The sequence below is a fragment of the Cnephaeus nilssonii genome, assembly GCF_951640355.1.
Source record: "Cnephaeus nilssonii genome assembly, chromosome: 11".
NCBI classification, from domain to species: domain Eukaryota; kingdom Metazoa; phylum Chordata; class Mammalia; order Chiroptera; family Vespertilionidae; genus Cnephaeus; species Cnephaeus nilssonii.
The window spans coordinates 51390222-51410141 of NC_137082.1; the positions used below are offsets into that span (position 1 = coordinate 51390222).

The 19920-nt window shown below is 48.9% G+C and overlaps 1 protein-coding gene across 2 annotated transcripts; it reads left to right on the forward strand.

Annotated features, from left to right (window-relative positions):
- Positions 1-280: 280 nt before the first annotated feature.
- On the forward strand, positions 281-17643 carry CNDP2 (carnosine dipeptidase 2). 2 transcript variants are annotated; one of them, XM_079783560.1, is made up of 12 exons: positions 281-316; positions 2917-3052; positions 4287-4430; positions 6272-6434; positions 7878-7966; positions 9454-9654; positions 11155-11239; positions 13420-13580; positions 14084-14248; positions 15616-15757; positions 16002-16149; positions 16999-17642. In XM_079783560.1, exons 2-12 carry the CDS (start codon positions 2993-2995, stop codon positions 17066-17068), a joined length of 1428 nt encoding a protein of 475 aa, XP_079639686.1. In that variant the 5' UTR covers positions 281-316; positions 2917-2992; the 3' UTR covers positions 17069-17642. The 2 variants fall into 2 exon arrangements, with proteins under 2 accessions (XP_079639686.1, XP_079639687.1); XM_079783561.1 differs by lacking the exon at positions 281-316 and having other exon boundaries at positions 2978-3052; positions 16999-17643.
- The last annotated feature ends 2277 nt before the right edge of the window (positions 17644-19920 follow it).

Below are 19920 nucleotides of genomic sequence, written 5' to 3' on the forward strand. Positions count from 1 at the left end.
CGGGTCAGATCCCAACATTGAGGCCCCGGTCCAAGGCGCCAAGTCAGAGAGAGCCAAAGACACAGAGGGAAGTCACGCCACGGGCGGGCGCTCGCTCAACCCGGGATCCTGCCCTGAGGGGGCGGGGCGAAGGCGGGGAGGGGCGGGGCTACGCCTGTTCCCGGAAGAGTCCGGGGATTGGTAGGCGGGCCGCGCCGGGCGGGTGACGCTAGTCCTATAGAAGCGGGGATTGGTGGGCGGGGATTGGTGGGCGGGGCTAGCCCCGCCGGGGGCGTGACTGGGGCACGTGAAGCGGCCTAGGCGCGGCGGCAGCGGGCGGGTGAGGGACCTTCCCTGGCCGGGCGGGCGGGTTGCCCCGGGCCCCCGGGCCCCCGGGAGTCGCGCCTCGCTAGGCATGCAGAATGGGTGCCGAGGCCGGAACGGAGGGCTCCGGGCGCAGCGGGTCGGGTTGGGGGTTTGGAGGGGCGGCGCCCACCGCCTGGTCTGTGTAGCCGGTGGTGACTGAAAACCAGGGTGTCTCGTTCAAACAGGGCCGGCGCGGAATCCGGGCTCCGCGGGCGGGGAAGGGCGCACCCTCCGTCCCTAGGCCCGCAGCAAACGGAAGCCTGTCTCTCGCCCGCAGAGCTCTTGGCGGAGGCTCTGGATGGTGCTGCATGGCCCGGCCCCGGGTCAGGGGTCTCTAGCTGTCGCCGGCATTAAAGGCGGGGGTCGCAGCTTGCGGGTCTGAGCAGGTCGGGCTCAGTTTCCTTACCTGTAACGTGGAGGTGATCCCTGGTCCCGGACACTGGCACCACGTCCCTGAGGCCTGGGTCTCGCAGACAGGGCCACCAATCCGCCCCCGCCGCCCAGATGGGGTCCCGGGCGTCATTCTGGAGCTGAGTCGGTGGAGCACCCGCACCTGTACGGGGACCTTCCATTCACACCTTTGTCGTCCCTGGTGTTTGCACGGGGGAGTGAGGAAAGATAATGTGTAAAACTGTGTTTGGGATAAAGCTCTAGATTGGGCAAGTTGGAGGTTCCTGCCCGTTTTAGTGGAGGGTTTTTTTTTTTGCAGACTCGAAGCCGTGATTCAGGTATTGATATATTGTAACGTATGCCGTGAGTTAATGGGGACAAAGATTGGTTTGTAGGTATTGTAGACGGTTCCAGGGTCACTCCTCCTTCCGTGCCCGCTAGTTTCACTAGTGAAGTTTTGTTACTCCCCAGGAACTTCAGGTTTCAAGAGGGAAGTGAAAAGGGTACTTATTTCGAAAGGATATTTGCTTTTGTTCACTCCCAACTCAGCGATTTTACCTTCACAGATTCCGATCAGCAGGTCCCAGTTAGTGTGGGGGAGGGGAGGACAAGAAATACCCAGAAAGGGAGTGGGAGGGAGAAAGTAGCCCGGGGCCTCGCCTGCTTTGACTGGTAGTTCAGAGCTGCTTTTGGCCCAACCCTGGAGGGTTGGCTTTGCAATCTGGTCTGTTGACTCTCCTTTGATGAATGGTGCAGTGTAAGTAGTTCTGTCTTCCAGTGGCTCTACTGGAAGGCCATGGGTTAATTTGGCTGCAAAGAGCATACTATGAAAGGGAAGATACCGCAGTGAGTTGGGGACTTGTGGTATTTGATGACCAGGAACCCAAATAAAAGTGCCCAGCATAGCATGCTGTCATAGACATCCTCCTGTTTACATTTTTGGTGATAGATGGATGAAAATTTGACTTATTAGCGACCGTGAAATCCCTCTGCGGCATTCGTGGACTGTCTTGCTGGGCTCTTTCAGATGAGAGCCTCAGCTGAAGCCATCCGAGTTGGCTGGGAGGTTTGTAATAATTTATGGCTGGTATTTGAGGAGGAGGAAGGAGGCACTGAAAATAAGCACTTTGATCTCTTCTCACTGAACTCACACTGCACAGCTCTGGCAACTTCCTCAGTTGCTGAGCAGCTTCCCGCTTCATGTCACAGCAGATACAGTCACTCCCCTTTCCAGAAATCACTTTGGAATCTGATACCAAACAAAACATGCTCTTTAACCAGTGTGTCGGTGCCCAGGCATCAGCACTCCTGGATGTGGTGGGATCTTGTGAGTTTGCAGCTCCGGGTCTGAAATACTGCCTATCTCTGGGGTATAACAGCCCTTTCCAACCACTGGATGGGATTCGAATTGTCAATTGAAGGAGGGGACAAGCAATTTTGAAAGTCCCAATATATAGCAGAATCATTTTTGTTTCATAAGCTTTTCAGATTTTAAAGGTGTGGCATTAGGATTTTTCCCCCTTACCCCCTCCCCCTTAACCCCCCGCCCCTCGTATTTGTGGGGTGGAGTGGGATGTGGTGGGTCTCACACAAGGGAAACTGGGTGTTAGAAAATGCACAGGGGGATGGGGTGCAGGTAGATGGAGCTGCTTATTCTAATCAGGCCTTCTTTCCCATGTTGCCTTTAGCAGTTCTGGACTCAGATTGTCAGCTTCCTTAAACAGGGTTTATCAGCCTGTCCTGGGGCTTATTTGCTGTGTTGTGCCCTTGTGACTGTAAGGGGTAGGCTGTGACATTTTTGCTGGGTCCTTGGAGTGATGGTTGCCTCTGTGGTCATAGTAAGTGGAAAGTTCTCTTATGTGCTTCAGGAGAGTAAAATTAAATTAAAATTTTATGTGCTGATAAGTCAGCATTACTGAAAACTACCTACTTTTAGTTTTCATCAGATTGTCTTCAACGCAGGCCCTTGCTTCTTTATCTGCCATTGTGACACAATCTTGGGTACATTTTCCTTCTGAAAAAGATGGGAGATCAACCTGAGCCTCTCACTGCATCCCAAAGCTTTCATTTCTGCCTCTGCGGTCACTTCCTGGAGTCCTCGTGATGACTGCTGGCACTGCTGGCCAGGAAGGTGGGGTAGGAGTTCATGACCCTGAGCAGCCGAGTGACTTTTCCTCATTCCGGCCCTGTGTAGAGGCAGGATTGACAGGTCGCTCTTCCCTCCAAGAATCTCCAAGGCCTGCCCTTTGGTTGGAAGATGTCGGTCCTCGCTACCCTGTTTAAGTATGTGGATGAAAACCAGGATCGCTACATCAAGGTAAGGGAATATTTATTTATTCCAATGAACTTAAAATCCAGTTTAGTCCTTTGGGGCTCAGGGGAACTAATGTGAGTTATGCTGTTTAAATCAAGTATTAAAGACAGACAAACACTTAATGATCTCATTTCTATGTACAATCTGAACAAGGAACTCAGAGAAGCAGAGGGTAGAATTGTGTTTGCCAGGGGCTACAGGAAGTGACGAGTTCCTGATCCTAGATCCTAGACAAAAGGCACACACTTTCAGTTATAAAAAGAGTAAGTTCTGGAGGCTTAATGTACAGCATGGTTACCATAGTTAACAATACTATGTTGTAAACTTGAATCTGCTAAGAGAGTAGTTCTTAAGTGTTCTCACAGAAAAAAAAAAAAGTGTGTGTGTGTGTGTGTGTGTGTGTGTGAGTGTATACAGAGAGGGGCAAAATAGGTTTATAGTTGTTCATATGAAAAATAATACAATAATAAATAATATGAGAATAAACTGTTTCCCTTACAACTGTAAACCTACTTTTGCCCCACCCTGTATATATAAGTCTAGAGATCTTTTCCTTTACCTCCTCATTACAGTATAGAAGTTATAATTTTGGCTTTTGACAGAAAGTCTTAATATATGTTTCTAGAAATGGCAGAGCTAATTGAAATTTTTGTTTAATCTTCATCTATAATTTCTTGTAGTAGATTAAAGACCTCTTTTGCATTTAGGATGCTTTCAATGATTCAGTAGCATTATAGATTAATCTGTTACCTGAGTTTAATTTAAAGAATCATCATTTAAAGTTATTCTTGGTAGCCACATTTCAGATGAAATCTTTAGAGTTCTCATTCTAAAACTTACACTTTAGAGAACCTGCCATTATAAGGATGATAACTAAGCTAACCTGAACTGAAAATCTTGGGTAGTTTCTATACCCCTCATTTGTAATTTTGTTTTAGATTCAGATATAAAGGTATTTATGGACTCTGTACATTTTATATTCACCTCATGCTTAATGGTTAAAAATATGCATTCTGACATGTTTCTGTTATGCTATATAGTTCTTGCTACAGGGTCAGTAAAAGTAGGGTATCTGTTGATTGATCTGTTCTTCCATGTGTGGTCAACATGTTCAACATGGAGTGGCCACAGGTAGCAGGTCAACGTTGGGTGCCTGAAACACGGCAAAAGTATGGATGCCTTTCTTCCTTTAGGAGTGTCTTTTGAGAATCCCTTTTTGCTTATTGTCCACAAACAGAAGCTTGCGGAATGGGTGGCCATCCAGAGCGTATCTGCGTGGCCCGAGAAGAGAGGGGAAATCAAAAAGATGATGGAAGTGGCCGCTGCGGATATCAAGCAGTTGGGCGGCTCCGTGGAACTGATGGATATTGGAAAACAGAAGGTATGAGTGTACGCTCAGATACCCTGCTTGTCTTTCACCAGAAAGGCCTGATTTGGATATAAATCTCTGTGTGGTTTCTTCCGTTGGACTGGGGCACAGGTTTTTGTCATTCTCGGCATTTCTCTCCAGGAAGGAGAACTGCGGAGGGTTACCAGTAAGTTAGCGTAGAGGCTGTTCTTAGAAAATAACTGAGATTCACCAGAAATCAGTCTCCTTTCAAACTAGGCAGCTACACTCTATCCATGTAAGTGTAAAAACACGAAGACTCCCAAGGTCCCCACACTCTGTCTTCAGCATCCTGACTGCGAGGAATAGCACTTTTTCTTGAAAAAGAGGAACTTTGTGTGTGAGCTGGATTCTGACAGGAAATTGGTTTCTTTCTAACTGGAGTGAACAGTCCACTCATGCTCAGTCATTCCAATGATTTCAGTCCCATGTGAATTACATGTTTCATGCCATGTATTTTCGAAGATGCAGTATCATTTTCTATTGCAGGGTGTGGCGAGGTTAGCTTTATCTCACTTTTCTTGCCTGATGGTGTGTCAGTTGAGGTCATTGTCCCTGGATTGTACTGTGGACAGTCAGCTCTTTTCATGAGTGGAAGCACCCGAGGCCCAAGTGAGCTTTGCCTCCACTGGGAACCACACCAGTTCCCAGTGGAGATAAAACCTCGGCCTCCTGATTCCAGTCCAGCAGTGTTTGTGAGGGCTGCACAGGGGTACCTGTGGGGTTACTGAGAATTACTTACGCTGAGTATTTATGAGTGGAGTTTACTGGAAAGACAAATCTGAGGACCTGGAAAAACCCCGGCAGCCTGGTGCGTTCCTGAATGTATGGTATGCCTAGGGGTGTTCAGAGCCCCTGGAGCTTGGGGCGGACACTTTCATCAGCCCATCACTCATCCTGATAGGCTTGTCATTTTTACTAGTTGCTCATTTACCTCTTGATTATAAATTGTTAGTTTAGTTTCATTCTGTGAGTTTATTAATGTTTATTTCACAAAGACTGTGTTCTAGTAACAACTAGACATATGTGATGGTTCTAGCATGAGTAATCCTTACCCAGCAGCGACACAAAATTATGTGAACTTTTCACCCTCCTGCAACCCTTACCCCCCGTCCCCCCCCTCATTTTCTGGTGGTACTTTGTAATGGTGGCAGTTTTCCCTGTTGGAATAGAGGAGCTGGGAGAGCTGTTACAGGGTGCAGGGCCGGATTTTAAAGTGTCGGCTGGAGAGTTGAGCTGTTGTAGGCGTAGGAGAAGCACTGAGCCTGCCTTCGCTTCCTGCATTGCTATTCTAGAGAGAATACCGTGGTTGATGCATTGGCCCCGTTCTTACGGGATCGTTGGAGACCAGAAAGCCTTCCGGAGGACCTGCTGCAGTGCCTACTCGTGCAATTTCCTGTGACTTACTCACTGCATCCTGGTCTACAGCCCTTCTGTGCAGAACTAATGTGATTTGCAAACACCCATCTTCTGCTTTAAGATTGTAGTAGTTTTTATTCATTATTTAGAAAATACTGAACTAAATTGCATCCCAAACTCACCTCTCATAACATGTTTTGTTGTATAAGAGTTAAAAAAAAACCACAATCTGCCTTTAAAAATCTACCAAATTGCCTGCAATTGGTGAACATAATTCAGTCTTTGTACTCTGGGTTATAGCAAAGTAATTTCTTGTTAATTAAATTACTCAGTTGAGCAATATGATCTTAAACCCTACAATAGAGGGAGGTTGATGAGAAGGGATAAGAACACTTAAGGTATTTTAATAATATCTGCCATAAACACCAGGTTTTTAAACAAAGGCTGTCTTCATATGCTTCCCTTTCCTCTTGCAGCTCCCCGATGGCTCAGAGATACCACTTCCTCCCATTTTACTTGGCAAGCTGGGCTCCGACCCCCAGAAGAAGACAGTGTGCATCTATGGCCACCTGGACGTGCAGCCGGCAGCCCTGGAGGATGGCTGGGACAGTGAGCCCTTCACCCTGGTGGAGCGAGACGGTAAGGACGCTCTCCTGGCAGAGCAGCGCTTCAGATCCTGCTGCTTCTTCACCAGCAGAATCACCGGCACTCCCTTGGCCATCCTCCCAGAACAGGCTGCTGGGACCTAATGTAGAAATCGGCTTCCAGAAGTTCACACATGTGCACCAGACAGGAACATGAGAAAGCCTTCCCGTCCTGTGGAAACGGGGGTTTTGGCCTTGGGTCAGTGAGGCTTCCCCAGTTCTGAACTGAGGCAGTGCAGCCCTCACATGCTGAGTCTCCACTTGACAACTCTCTGGAGACTTGGTGGCACTGGGACCCCTTCCTCCTTGAGTTGTCTTTCTCATCACTCCTCCCCCACCTGCACCGCCAGCTTAGAACACAGCCCCTCCTGATCGCACCGGACAGAAGGCTCCCTCAGCAGACTGGGCATCAAGGACGCTGGAAGGAGCCCGGGGGGTGCATGCCTCTTTGTCTTGTACACCTCTGTGCAGCGTGGTCCACACCGCCCCCCACCCCCCGTCACCTCGTCAGCATTCCTCACAGAGCAGTGATGCTTTTAGGAGAGATCTTTAGCTTTTGTGAAAAGTTGGGTTCAATTTAAAAGTAAATTCCCAGGGTAGTGATGGCTTTAAGCTTTGTACTACTTTGGGGTGGGTCATGTTAAAACTGCCAAACATTTGAAAACAGTCTTAGGAATGAGGAAGTCAGAGAGCTGACCAGGACAGAGGGAAGCTGAGCCCCTGGCAGGCATGGCCATCTGTGCTCTGCCCTGGTCGCCCTCAGGGCTCTGTGTCACATGACAGCAGGCCAGGGGAAGGCCTTGTTTCCCCAGGAGGGGTCCCAGGAGCAGGGGTGCAGAGGGGAGGGACTAACTCCTTACACTGAGGGGAAGCAGTATTGTGCTGTTAGGTTTCAGTGATACCCTGGAGAAATCAGGGACAAGCATAAGTCCCATTCTTTATCAGATTAGATGTGAAATTGGGGTGGGGTGAGATTTGTCGTTCTCTTGATAAGGGTGCATCATTCTTCCCCCTCGTCCCCCCTTCCCCATCCGCCCAGGTTTTCCACCCTTATTGATACCAGCTGGTTATGGAAGTAGATTTTAACCACTGGCCCACTGATTGTAAGCTCCTGGACCTGGGTCTGAAGTTTGTGCCCTGAGTCAGCAGGATCGTGAGCACTGGCTAACTGCCATATCCATGGGGGACGGGAGAGGGACTTGGAGGCATTCACGTGGCTGCCTTCAATGACGGCAAATTCTCCCATCATTTTAGCAATAGTGCTGGGTAGAGACTTGGGGCTCCTGATAACAGGAAAATGGGCTTTCAATGTCAAGAGACGTTCTCAGGGCAGACGTATGTGGTTTCACCAAGATGTTACCAGATGTTCACCGAGGGTTTACTCTCCATCTGTCTCCTTGTCATTGTAATGCTATGAATTTGCTGATTGCTGTTCCAGGCAAACTGTACGGGAGAGGTTCGACTGATGACAAGGGGCCAGTGGCCGGCTGGATGAATGCCCTGGAAGCCTTTCAGAAAACAAGTCAAGTATGTCACCCTCCTTGAGCCTGGTTCACCCCGTTCCATCTGAGCATAACAAGGCCGGGCTTCTCAAGATCAAAGATCACTAGGATGTGAGACAGCAGGCTCCCCGCAAAGTGTCAGCCCAATGACTCAGATTTTAGATGAGAGGTTGTGTTCCAGCTTCAGGAAACACTGCAGGTGTAATTGTTTTACAGTGTTCAAGGGCCGCACTATTGATGACTCGGCAGGAACCCAGGCCACACACAAATGACCCTCCCACCTGGGCTGTGATAGCGGACAAACCCCTTACTTTCTCTGCATGGCTTACAGCCTCCTGAAAATACATTTTATTTTTAGAAATATACTTCCTTAACTAGGAAATCTCCACTCCTTGTTGAAAGTTTGTAAACTTTAGAGAAGTAGAGAGAAAAAGTTGCTTAGAATCTCAACCCTAAGAGACTTAATGTTTTGGTACTTACCAGTCTTTTCAACTGTTTTTAACCTAATTGTGATCAAGTGTACAGGTGGTTTTTGCATCTTGCCTTTCTCTTGTATCATGATAAAATAAGAATTGTAAGACAAGCATGTTTGTTAGAGCGTGAAATGGTAGATCCGAATAGGGCCCAGGGGTCCATTTTACATAGGAGAAAGCCGCAGCCCAGAACCACTGGATGGCAGTGCTCCCATGGCCGCCACATGCTGGGCGCAGGGACTGAGGGCAACTGAGAGAAGGGGTGGCCGTGTGCAGGGCAGAGCCGCCCAGAGCAGCTCCACTTACCTGTTCCATATACCAAGGTCCCCAGAAGGAATCCATCTGAGGGGCAGAGGGAGGGGGGGGTGTGCCTGAGCAGTGCCATCTGGGGGCAGTTCTGAACAGGACTGTGCAAACTTCAGTCCCAGTGAGGCGCTGCCATACCACAGCCTTCATTTTCTCATGTGTGGAAGGCCACCTGCCTCACCGCACAGCGCTGGGGAGACCTGGTAAAGTGCAGAGAGGAGCTGGATAGACAGACGGCAGCATCCACTCTTTAAGAAAAGGTACTTTAGTGCGAGCAGGAGGTCATAGTGCAGGAGTACCTTCTAAATTAGGAAGAGGCTTTCCCTCTCTCGAGGGCCCTGGTGGTGGCCACAGAGTGCAAATGAAGACTCCTGTGGTTTCTTTGCGTACAGCCTTCAGAGAGCAGCTCAGGCCTTAATGCAGACTCCTGACCTGCACTGGGTGAGCACATAGATCCCTGTGACTCAGAAGTGTGGTCACCTGAGGAGTTGCTGGCAAGGAGCTCTCAGTGAGGATGTAGCTGTGGCTGGAGCCAGGCTTGTCCCCTGACACGCCCAGCACCTGGGGACTGAGGGTCACTGGGAACCGCACACCTCCTGCCAGAGTGCTTGGTCTGGAGGAAGTTGGGTATTTGAAATTGGTGATTTCACATTTGGTGACTTCCTGTCTGTTGTCTCTAAGAACTAAACGTATGTGAAAGCTGAATGCCTGCGACACTCTTTTCCTATCACAGGAAATTCCTGTTAACATCCGATTCTGTCTGGAGGGCATGGAGGAGTCGGGCTCCGAGGGCCTGGATGAGCTGATTTTTGCCCAAAAGGACACCTTCTTTAAAGACGTGGACTACGTCTGCATTTCTGACAACTACTGGCTGGGGAAGAAGAAGCCCTGCATCACCTACGGCCTCAGGGGCATCTGCTACTTTTTCATCGAGGTATCGGCCGCGTTCCCCATGTCCCATGGTGATTCCCCTGTGGTGCTCCATGCCCAGTGCCATCAGAATCAGCGTCATCCACCTTCACGCTAGGGTGTATTCTTTGCAGGATTGTCTTGCGCAGTTGAGAAAAGATGAAGTGCTAGTCCATGTAGGAAGATGTGAGACTTATGCAGAGCATTTTAGGAAGACTTCCTTTCAAAAGTGACAGTGTTCATATTTTAGCCCCTAAGCTCTTATCCCTTGACTGAGTGATCTTAAGGGAACTGGGACGTTACCCTCAACACAGAAGCTCAGGAGGATGGACGTACCACTCACTGGTGGGCTGAGTATCGGTCTTCTCCTCGACACAGAAGGGTGGGGGGTTCCTACTGCACAGGTGACTGATTAGTTCCTGCATGTGAGGGTGGTCTGTAGACTCAAAAGTTCTGGGAATGATCATAGTTGCTGTACTGAGCACTCACCCTGTGCAAGGCACCTTTCTACCTGCTGTATGAATAACCAACGGGGACACAGTAGCTGGGAGGTGAGCGGTGAGGAGGCAGAGGCCCAGGGCTGTTACTGCCTTATCCTGGTTATATAGCGTGGCAGCGGTGGGACGGACACTGACCCCAGGTCCTTGGGCTTCAGGTCCCCGCTGGCTCTTTTTCCTGGTTGTTGTTGCCCTTTTAGTAGCTCTTGCAGGATATCCCTGAAACCACTGCAAAAGGCTCTGAGAGCTGGGGGAGTTGCCCTGCTCAGTACTGCTAGCTCACCTGTGCTCAATACTCCTAGTTCACCTGTGCTCAGCACTCCTAGTTCACCTGTGCTCAGTACTCCTAGCTCACCTGTGCTCAGTACTGCTGCCTCACCTGTGCTCATCACTCCTAGCTCACCTGTGCTCAGCACTCCTAGTTCACCTGTGCTCAGTACTCCTAGCTCACCTGTGCTCAGTACTGCTGCCTCACCTGTGCTCATCACTCCTAGCTCACCTGTGCTCAGTACTCCTAGCTCACCTGTGCTCAGCACTCATAGCTCACCTGTGCTCAGTACTCCTAGCTCACCTGTGCTCAGTACTCCTAGCTCACCTGTGCTCAGCACTCCTAGCTCACCTGTGCTCAGCACTCCTAGTTCATCTATGCTCAGTACTGCTAGCTCACTCCTAGCTCACCTGTGCTCAGTATTCCTAGTTCACCTGTGCTCAGAATTCCTAGCTCACCTGTGCTCATCAGTATTCCTAGTTCACCTGTGCTCAGTACTCCTAGTTCACTTGGGGTCAGTATTCCTAATTCACCTATGGTTATATTCCTGGTTTACCTGTGGTTGGCATTTCCAAGGGTATTTTCTGTTGTTTCAGGTTTTATAATTTAGGAAATGCCTTGCTTTGCTCATTGAGGGAGCAAATTGTGATTTTAAAATTGCCTGTCAGGTCTTATGAATGTTCTTGGTTCAATTTACTGTCACATGATAAAAATAAGCTCCCGCTAAGCAGCCCAATAGAGTGGTCTTTGTTCCTTCCAGGTGGAATGCAGTGACAAAGACCTGCACTCTGGAGTGTACGGGGGCTCAGTGCACGAGGCCATGACGGATCTCATTACGCTGATGGGTAAGCCGGGTTTCAGTCACGATTTTGTGATTTGGGAGACCAGCTGGTGGGCTATTTCCAGGCTGTCATCAGCATTTGGTGCGTTCCAGCATTCTTCATGAACCACTTCCCTGTTATCTTCAGCTCCCTTGCTCTGCTCACTGTTCCCTTTAAAAGATTGGGTCTGGATGCCTGGTTTCTGCCTTCCTCTTCCTCACACCCTTACCTCCCTGTGTAGCTAAACTCTGTCTTGCCTCCAGGACCCAGCTGGGCACCCCTGGCTCCTCAGCCCTGTCTTGGCCTGTCCAGCCTGTCCCCTAGATTCCCACAACTGTCCTTCCTCTAAACACGTACTAGGTGTACCGGTTAATAATGCAGATTTTTTTCAATAGATGGAGTTACACATATGTTGATATATATGTGATGTGATTTGATATGTATGCTATTTTGTTGTATTGACAATAAGCTTCAAAACTTCATATGTCAAATTTTCTGAAGGTGTTAACATCACAGATATTTTTACACTTAAAAATGTCGAATTTCGTGCCAAAATAAAGAGCATTTGCGGGAAGTTTTAATTCATTACTTTATTTTGAAGAAAAGTGCTGCTGAATACTTTGGGAAGCTTATGGGGAACTTGCTCCATTTCAAGATACTTGTGAACGCTGGATTAAACGCTTTAAAAGTGATGCTTTCGATGTGAAAGACAAAGACGTCTAGGTCAACCGGAAAAGTTTAAAGACCAACAATTACAAGCATTATTGGATGAAGATGCGTGTCAAACTAAAAACAACTTGCAGAAAGATTAAACGTTGCTCAGCAAACAATTTCCGATCGTTTACAAGCAATGGGAAAGATTTTAAAGGAAGGAAAATGGGTGCCACATCAACTGAACGAAAGACAAATGGAAAACCGAAAAGTCATCAGTAAAATGTTGCTTCAACGGCACGAAAGAAAGTTTTTTGCATCGAATTGTGACTGGCGATGAAAAGTGGATTTATTTTGAAAATCCCAAATGCACAAAATCATGGGTTGATCCAGGTCAACCATCAACATCAACTGCAAGGCCAAATCGCTTCGGAAAGAAGACAATGCTCTGCGTTTGGTGGGATCAGGAAGGTGTGGTGTATTATCAGCTTCTAAAACCAGGTGAAACCGTTAATACTGATTGCTACGGACAACAAATAATCAATTTGAACCATGCTTTGATTGTGAAACGACCAGAATGTTCTAGAAGACATGGCCAAGTAATTTGCTTCATGATGATGCACCATCACACACTTCAAAACCAGTTAAAGACACGTTAAAAGATCTTGCCTGGGAAGTATTAACCCACCCGCTGTATTCACCAGACCTTGCTCCTTCAGATTCCTACTTGTTCTGATCGATGGCACACGCACTTTCTGAGCAGCACTTCAAAACATGAAGAAGTGGAAAATTGGGTCTCTGAATGGTTTGCCTCAAAACAAGAAAAGTTCTATTGGGACGGTATGCACAAATTACCGGAAAGATGGAGGAAATGTGTAGCTAGCAATGGACATTACTTTGAATAAAGCACCTTTGATGTTTCTCTTGAAATTATCGTGTTTTCTTTGATTACAAAATCCACTATTATTAACCGGTACACCTAGTATGTCACATCTCTCAGACAGCATCTGCTTCAGCCCGTTTGACATTGTAACTGGCCACAGCGAGGGGTCTTGCATGGTCAGCTCCTTGAGAGTGAGACCCCAGCTCACTCTCCCTGGCATCCTGTTGCCTCACCATATGGTTTGTTGTGCTGTTTCCCAGATGGATGGTGGCTGCCATCTGTAGAGTCTATTGCTCCTGGGACTGGAGTCTACTCTGTCCCTCTCTCTAGTTCTCTCTCAGCTTGGGAGCAGCTATTTTCTTGTGGAAAGTGCATTGAAAAGGCAATATTGGAGAGTGTCATGGTTTTTAGAGGAGGCCTGGGACCACTCTGCTCAGTGTGTCCTGGTCTGTGACCATGGACAGTTCACCTGCCCCTTCGTATCTAAGTCTCTGTCTTAAAATGGGAAGATGGTACTGCTCACCTCACTGGGTTATTACGGTAGTTAACTGACGTATGAGCACAGGTACCCAGGCGCTCACGTGTGCCCAGGAAAGGTGACCACAGGGCTCTTGTGCCAGGACTCCCTGCAGCCTGTGCGCTGGCACCCACCGTTCCCTTTCTTCTCCAGGCTGCTTGGTGGACAGGAAGGGGAAGATCCTCATCCCCGGCATCAGCGAGGCTGTGGCGCCTGTGACGGAGGAGGAGCTGAAGCTCTACGACCAGATTGACTTTGACCTGGAGGAGTACGCCAAGGACGTGGGAGCACAAACCCTGCTGCACAGCTGCAAGGTGCTGCCGTGGCCACGCCAAGACCTGTCCATCCCCAAGCCTCCCAACTGCAGGGGCCCCTTGGGAAGGAGCAGAGGGGCTGGCAGAGATCTGGGCATTTCTGTGGGCACCTGAGTCATCAGAAGGTGCAGACCATTCCCGGGCTGGGTGCTGAGAGGTTGTTAGAAATGTCAAATATTGACTGATGACCACGTGGGCCCTGGAATACATGCAGAGAAAACCTAGAAGCAGGTAGCTCTCGCCTGTTTACGTGTGTGGGATGGTCTCTAGGACAGGCCAGAGACGGTGTAAGGCCTACCTGGCAGAGCCCGCTCAGTTCCTGGTTTATGAGGTCTGTATGTAAGCTCACATTCAGGTCAACCAGCATTAACTGAACTCCTGCGGGGTCTGCATCTCCTTCCTGTGCTCAGGAAAGGGCCAGCTGTGACTAAGAGGGACCTCCCAGAAGACATTCCTGTCTCCTCTGAAAGCTGTCCCCTGAACTTCTCTGTCATTTTCTCCAGAAAGACATCCTGATGCACAGATGGCGGTACCCGTCCCTCTCCCTCCACGGGATCGAAGGTGCCTTCTCCGGCTCAGGGGCCAAGACCGTGATTCCTAGGAAAGTGGTTGGCAAGTTCTCCATCAGGCTCGTGCCCAACATGACTCCTGAGGTTGTCAGCGAGCAGGTACACGGGCAGTGGGACTCAGGGAGGGGGCTGCTGTGCACCGGCAAAGATTCAGGAGCCAAAAGGTTTTCCTCTGAACAACTGAAAAACACAAACCCAAAACCATATGTCCCCACCTCTTGGCTATGGCCAACTCAGTAATTACTAGAATAAGCAGTTCAGAAACTGATCGAAGATAAAGGCCACATAAAAAAGCATTACGTGTAAGTGACCTTTGTCAGTGCTGAGGCATGCCCAAAGCTGATCTCTGACTTCAGGTCAGATGCTGACTTTGGGTCCAATATGTTATGGTGAGGATCCAAGGGAGCACCCTCTGGGCAGGGGTGAGGAGCGGAGGGGAAGACTTCTGTCAGGGAAGATTTCAGAGGGGCAAATTCTGATTGCTGCAGGCCCGCCAGGCTTCCCAGGAGCAGTCACCCAGACGGGAAGGTTTGGAGGATAGAAGCTTCCCTATGGGGAGAGGATGCTGAGGACTGGCATTTTGTCATCAAGAGGTCTCCCTGGGCCAGCACCTGGCTCTATTTTTAGTCTGGATGTGATCTTTTTTAAAAAGCAAGTCAAAGAACAATTTTGAAAACTTGGTTTAAATATTATCATTATATGGGAACATCTACATAAAGGGTGAATTGCTTGACATAAAACATTACCTTTTACCTGTAAATGACTGGCTTTTGATTCTTGATAAAATCCCCTTTTCTATTATCACAGTTATGCAGATCAGCATTTAGCAGCAAAAAATTCACTGTAGACTCACTCTAGACCCATTGTAGACCTGTTATAGTCTCACTGTAGATTCATGGTGGACTTACCGTAGACTAATTGTAAACCACTGTAGACTCACTCTAGACTAGTGGTTCTTAACCTTTCTAATGCCGCGACCCTTTAATACAGTTCCTCATGTTGTGGTGACCCCTAACCATAAAATTATTTTTGTTGCTACTTCATAACTGTAATTTTGCTACTGTTATGAATCGTAATGTAAATATCTGTGTTTTCCGGTGGTCTTAGGTGACCCTGCTAGCGGTTCTCAACCTGTGGGTTGCGACCCACAGGTTGAGAACCGCTGCTGTAGAGCCTAAGACCATCGGAAAACACAGATATTTACATTACGATTCATTAACAGTAGCAACGAAAATAATTTTATGGTTGGGGGTCACCACAACATGAGGAACTGTATTAAAGGGTCGCAGCATTAGAAAGGTTGAGAACCACTGCTCTAGACCCATTGTAGACCTGTGTTGACTCTCTGTAGACTCCTGGTAGACTTACGGTAGGCTACTTACAAGCCATGTGGACTCACTGTAGATCTGCTATGGGTCAGGTGCAGAGCTTTATAATACTTTGTGTCTCTTCTATTTGTGGTTCAGGTTACAAAGTACTTGACAAAGAAGTTTGCTGAACTGCAGAGCCCCAACAAATTCAAGGTGTACATGGGCCATGGCGGGAAGCCCTGGGTGTCTGACTTCAACCACCCTCATTACATGGCTGGGAGAAGAGCCCTGAAAACAGGTCAGACATTCTCCTGGGGACGATGCTAGGGCCCTCAGCGTGTCTGCTAGGGCTCTGCCGTATCATATGACACGTAGCTATATAGTCATGCTCTAAGGAGCATCGACTCTCAGGCTGGGCTGCACCACCAGCCATCCTTGAGAGGGGCTGCTGTCCCAGGGTCCGACTTGGTGCTACAGGTAGTAGGTATGCGGGGGAGCCTCAACCCCCAAGCTAACTATTTCTTTTATTTCGTTCCCTCCAGTTTTTGGTGTTGAGCCGGACTTAACCAGGGAAGGTGGCAGTATTCCTGTGACTTTGACTTTTCAGGAGGCCACAGGCAAGAATGTCATGCTGTTGCCCGTGGGGTCCGCTGATGATGGCGCCCACTCCCAGAATGAAAAGCTCAACAGGTGAGGCTCTGAATCCTCAGTCCTGAATCTGGGTTAGTTTCCTTGTGGATACCAGTGAGAAATCCTGTGAAAGCCAGGGCGTCCCCTGCAACCCTTCCTCCTCCACACCTGCCCCTTTCCTGCTGCTAAGAGGTGATTTCTGGGGTCCCCGCCTCCTGTGCTCTCTACCATCTGTCCTTGGTGGAGGGAACACTGGTGGGAGGTAGGGAAGGAAGCCTGTGGGAGGTGGCGGTTCTTCGGAACAAGGTTCACCCAGTGGTCTGTTGATCTCTGTGCTTCCCCGGCGACTCCTGAAGGACCCCTGCACCTTCCTGTTTGGAAGTCCTCATGTCATTACTGGCTCCATAAGCTACTTTTCTCCTTCCTGGCTTATACAGACGTGATGGGGTCTTTAACCAACAAAGACGGAAGTTGATCTCTGAGTTGGAAGCTGTGAGGAAAGACCCAGGAAGAGCAGAGGAAGATAGGAAACTGGGGTCATCTTGGGGTCAGGGACTAAGAGGCAGAGGCCCTGCATGGAGGGTAGAAGGGAGGGACAGAGACCTGGGTGCTAGGACACCAGGTGGCGGCTTCAGGTCCAAACAAATAACGGGAGGGCCATGATCAAGGCAAGGCCTTTTGTAGTCGGGGGCTAGGTGAGATCCCGTCTATTCGATGAGTCCAGGGCCAGGACTGGTCCCTGCTGGGACACTTGGGCTGAGCCTACATTTGAGAACCAGGTACCCAAATTCTAAAGGCAAGCAGAACTCAGGGCCCGCACACCAGGACGGTGGGATGCTCCCAGAATGCCACATGTATGCCTGGACCTCGGGACACCAGCCAACACCATGACTTGTTCCTCTCCATCAGGCACAACTACATAGAAGGAACCAAAATGCTGGCTGCATATCTGTATGAAGTGTCTCAGCTGAAGAACTGAGAGGCCCTGTGTCCTATGGAGCACCTCTGAAGGCACCCGCCCTCCACCCGCACCCTCTCTGATCGCTCCAGAAAGCAGTCTGTCTTCCTCCTCTCTTGTCAGACCACACACACACATCCAGGAATGGACACAGGAGCACCAGCCTGTCCCTGAATGACATGGCCTACACTGGGCAGTTACACACGTTCAGTCCTGGGGTATCAGTGACCCCGAATGTCAGCTGAATTCTCCGAGATGCTCAGCATGGCTTCGTCTCCAGGACTCACAACAAGAGTTCTTCTGTAGAAGGTTCTGGTTGACATCTAGTCAGACTAAACGGAGGCCTTGCTGATCCTGGCCCTACCTCTGCCTCTGATTCAGGGTCGGGCACACGGAGTATCTAGGTGGGGCGTATGACGAGTGAGGGCCTCCCTTTCTGGTCCCTTGCTGCCCTGTGGGTCTGTCCTTTACTGAACACTGTAACCCTCCTGTCTTCTTGCTAACCCTCCAAACCTGAATCTAACTGGAAGAATCATGTGGTCTGTCTGTGCTGATGAATAAAAAGTACAAATGGAGCATCTGGATGCGTCCCTGCCCCCTGACTTACCTAGGAGCACCCTGCGTGTGAAAGGTGGTGTGTTGTGGGGGCTTCAGGTGGGGGTGGGTCTTCTCTCCCAGCCCCCCAGGAGGAGTGGGAACTCACGGCCCCTCCATAGCTGTTAGGGAAGTGTCTGTCCCCATCCCCATGCCTTATGCTGCCTAGACACCAAAAATCAAGTCAGATTGGTTTAAACAAATGGAGAGTTTATTGGCCCCACTGGTAAAAAGCCCAGAGTAAATGGGAAGCAGGGCTTAATTCATTTCAAAGTCTATATAGTTTGTCCACATTGCTGACCATCTTAACTCAGATCAGAACTGGGATGTGAAAAGGGGCTGCTATATATTGAGCCCTCATACCCATATTGATGGAACAGAATGGTGACATTAGAAGTCTTTGTTTTAGCCCAGCCAGTGTGGTTCAATGGTTGAGCTTTGACCCATGAACCAGAAGGTCATGGTTTGATTCCTGATTAGGAGACATGCTCGGGTTGCAGGCTCAGTCCCCAGTAGAGGGCATGCAGAAGGCAGCTGATCGATGATTCTCAACATTGATATTTCTCTCTCTCCTTTCTTATCTGAAATCAATACAAATATATATATATATGAACACTCATTGTTTTGGCCCCCATACCCTCTCTGACACCTTCACTCCCCAGGTCCTCCCCTGCCCTGGAGTCACCTCCACAGCGTCCTGAAGCCTGTGTTCTGCATTCTCATCTTCCTAACCAGCCATCCTTGTCCTCAGGGAGGCTTACCCTGGGAGATGGTGCTCATCAGGAAAGTACTGTGTGCAGCGGAGGCCTTCTCGGGATTGCCTATTTTAAAGTTGTCCAGGATTGCTTCCCTGTTACTCCACCAGGAGCTGGCCATTGACAAAAATTCAGCTGCCTGTTATTTGGAAAAAGGCAGAACTGCTGGGCTGAGGAGAGGAGGGGCTGAGAGGAGCTTTTGGACCTGAGAGAGAGAAGTTCATCTGCTCTTGTTGGTATCTGGGTCAGAAAGGTGATGCTAGGCATGTGAGGATCCTTAAACCACAACGTGTTCACTAGTGAGGATATAGCAAGGTTAATGTGCCTGAACCAACCAGGGCTTCCCCCATTTCTCTGCTACACGGCCTCGCAACCAGGCCAGGGCTGGAGTCGGCGCCTCTGCCCTCAGTGTCATGGCCCATGACCTCTGCTCCACACCTTGCAACCCTACTGCTGTCCCACCCAGAGACCAGGAGGAGGCAATCCAGAATGAACAGATGTTTCTTCCTTTGGCATCTTACTCAGAAAGTGCTCCCAGAAGTGGGCAATGGGCCTGGCTGACATTCCTACCGCTCTGCAGGAGGGAGACAGATCCTAGGGAGTCAACCTTTAAGTCTATTACACCATGATGATACTATGACATTTGTCCCAAGGAAAACTGAAAAAATAAATAAATAAACAGTAGGTAGCATTAGCTAAAGGAAGGACTCGTGGGACTTCGTTTATCACTTTTCAGAGAAAATTGTAACATCTGCGCCCACCCTGGGGCTTTGGGGAACACCGTGAGTGGTGAGGGAGGCAGTATTAGTCTGAAGTAGGCCTTTTTTGAAATGTTGGTTATTTTAAGCTGGGTATCTTTAAGAAATAAAAGACACAGGAAGAACCTTTACCTTCCCCCTAACTGCCTTTGACCTTCCCCCTACCTACCTATAAGATTTAGACAGGAAGGGAGCTAGCATCATGGGCAACTACAGTTCACTATGAACTAGATGTGATAGACAGGAAGGAACCTGGCAAGCCCTTTACCAAAGTCCTCTAAGTGTTCCCTTGTTGAAGATGGCCCAGCAAACCTTTACTTACCAAAGTTTGCTCTTCCATCTCTGTGAATTACTTCCCTGCCCTTTGAAGTTCCAAACCCACCCCTCCTCTGCTCCTTAGCTCTAGAGGGCACACAAGCCTGAACTGCCCGATTTATCCTCAGGTCTCATATTCTTAGGAGACATCATACATACCTAATAAATATGCTCATTTAGTCCAGCCCAAAGAACTTAGAAGGGTAGAAGGAAAATTAATTTTTCTGTCACTTTGGGACTGTCGGATGAGACCCTGGGCATCTGACATAGGTCGGCACATGGTGAGTAAGAGTTCTTCCTGTGTCAGCACCCCCAGAATCCCCGAAAGTGGGGTCCGTGGAGCGAGAAGGGTAAGAATCTTTTCTTCCCCTCTTTCTAAATTTGGATTAGCAGGAAAAAATTTGTGAAAGAAGTTTCTTGAGCAAACATGGTTTCAGTGAAAGTTTGAATA

What these genes read in the sequence shown, in the direction of transcription:
- CNDP2 (XM_079783560.1), top strand. Translation starts at nt 2,993, where the DNA reads ATGTCGGTCCTCGCTACCCTGTTTAAGTATGTGGATGAAAACCAGGAT. An exon ending in ACCAGGATCGCTACATCAAG is followed by an intron (nt 3,053 to 4,286) that starts GTAAGGGAATAT and finishes GTCCACAAACAG; the next exon opens with AAGCTTGCGGAATGGGTGGC. An exon ending in CCCTGCTGCACAGCTGCAAG is followed by an intron (nt 13,581 to 14,083) that starts GTGCTGCCGTGG and finishes CATTTTCTCCAG; the next exon opens with AAAGACATCCTGATGCACAG.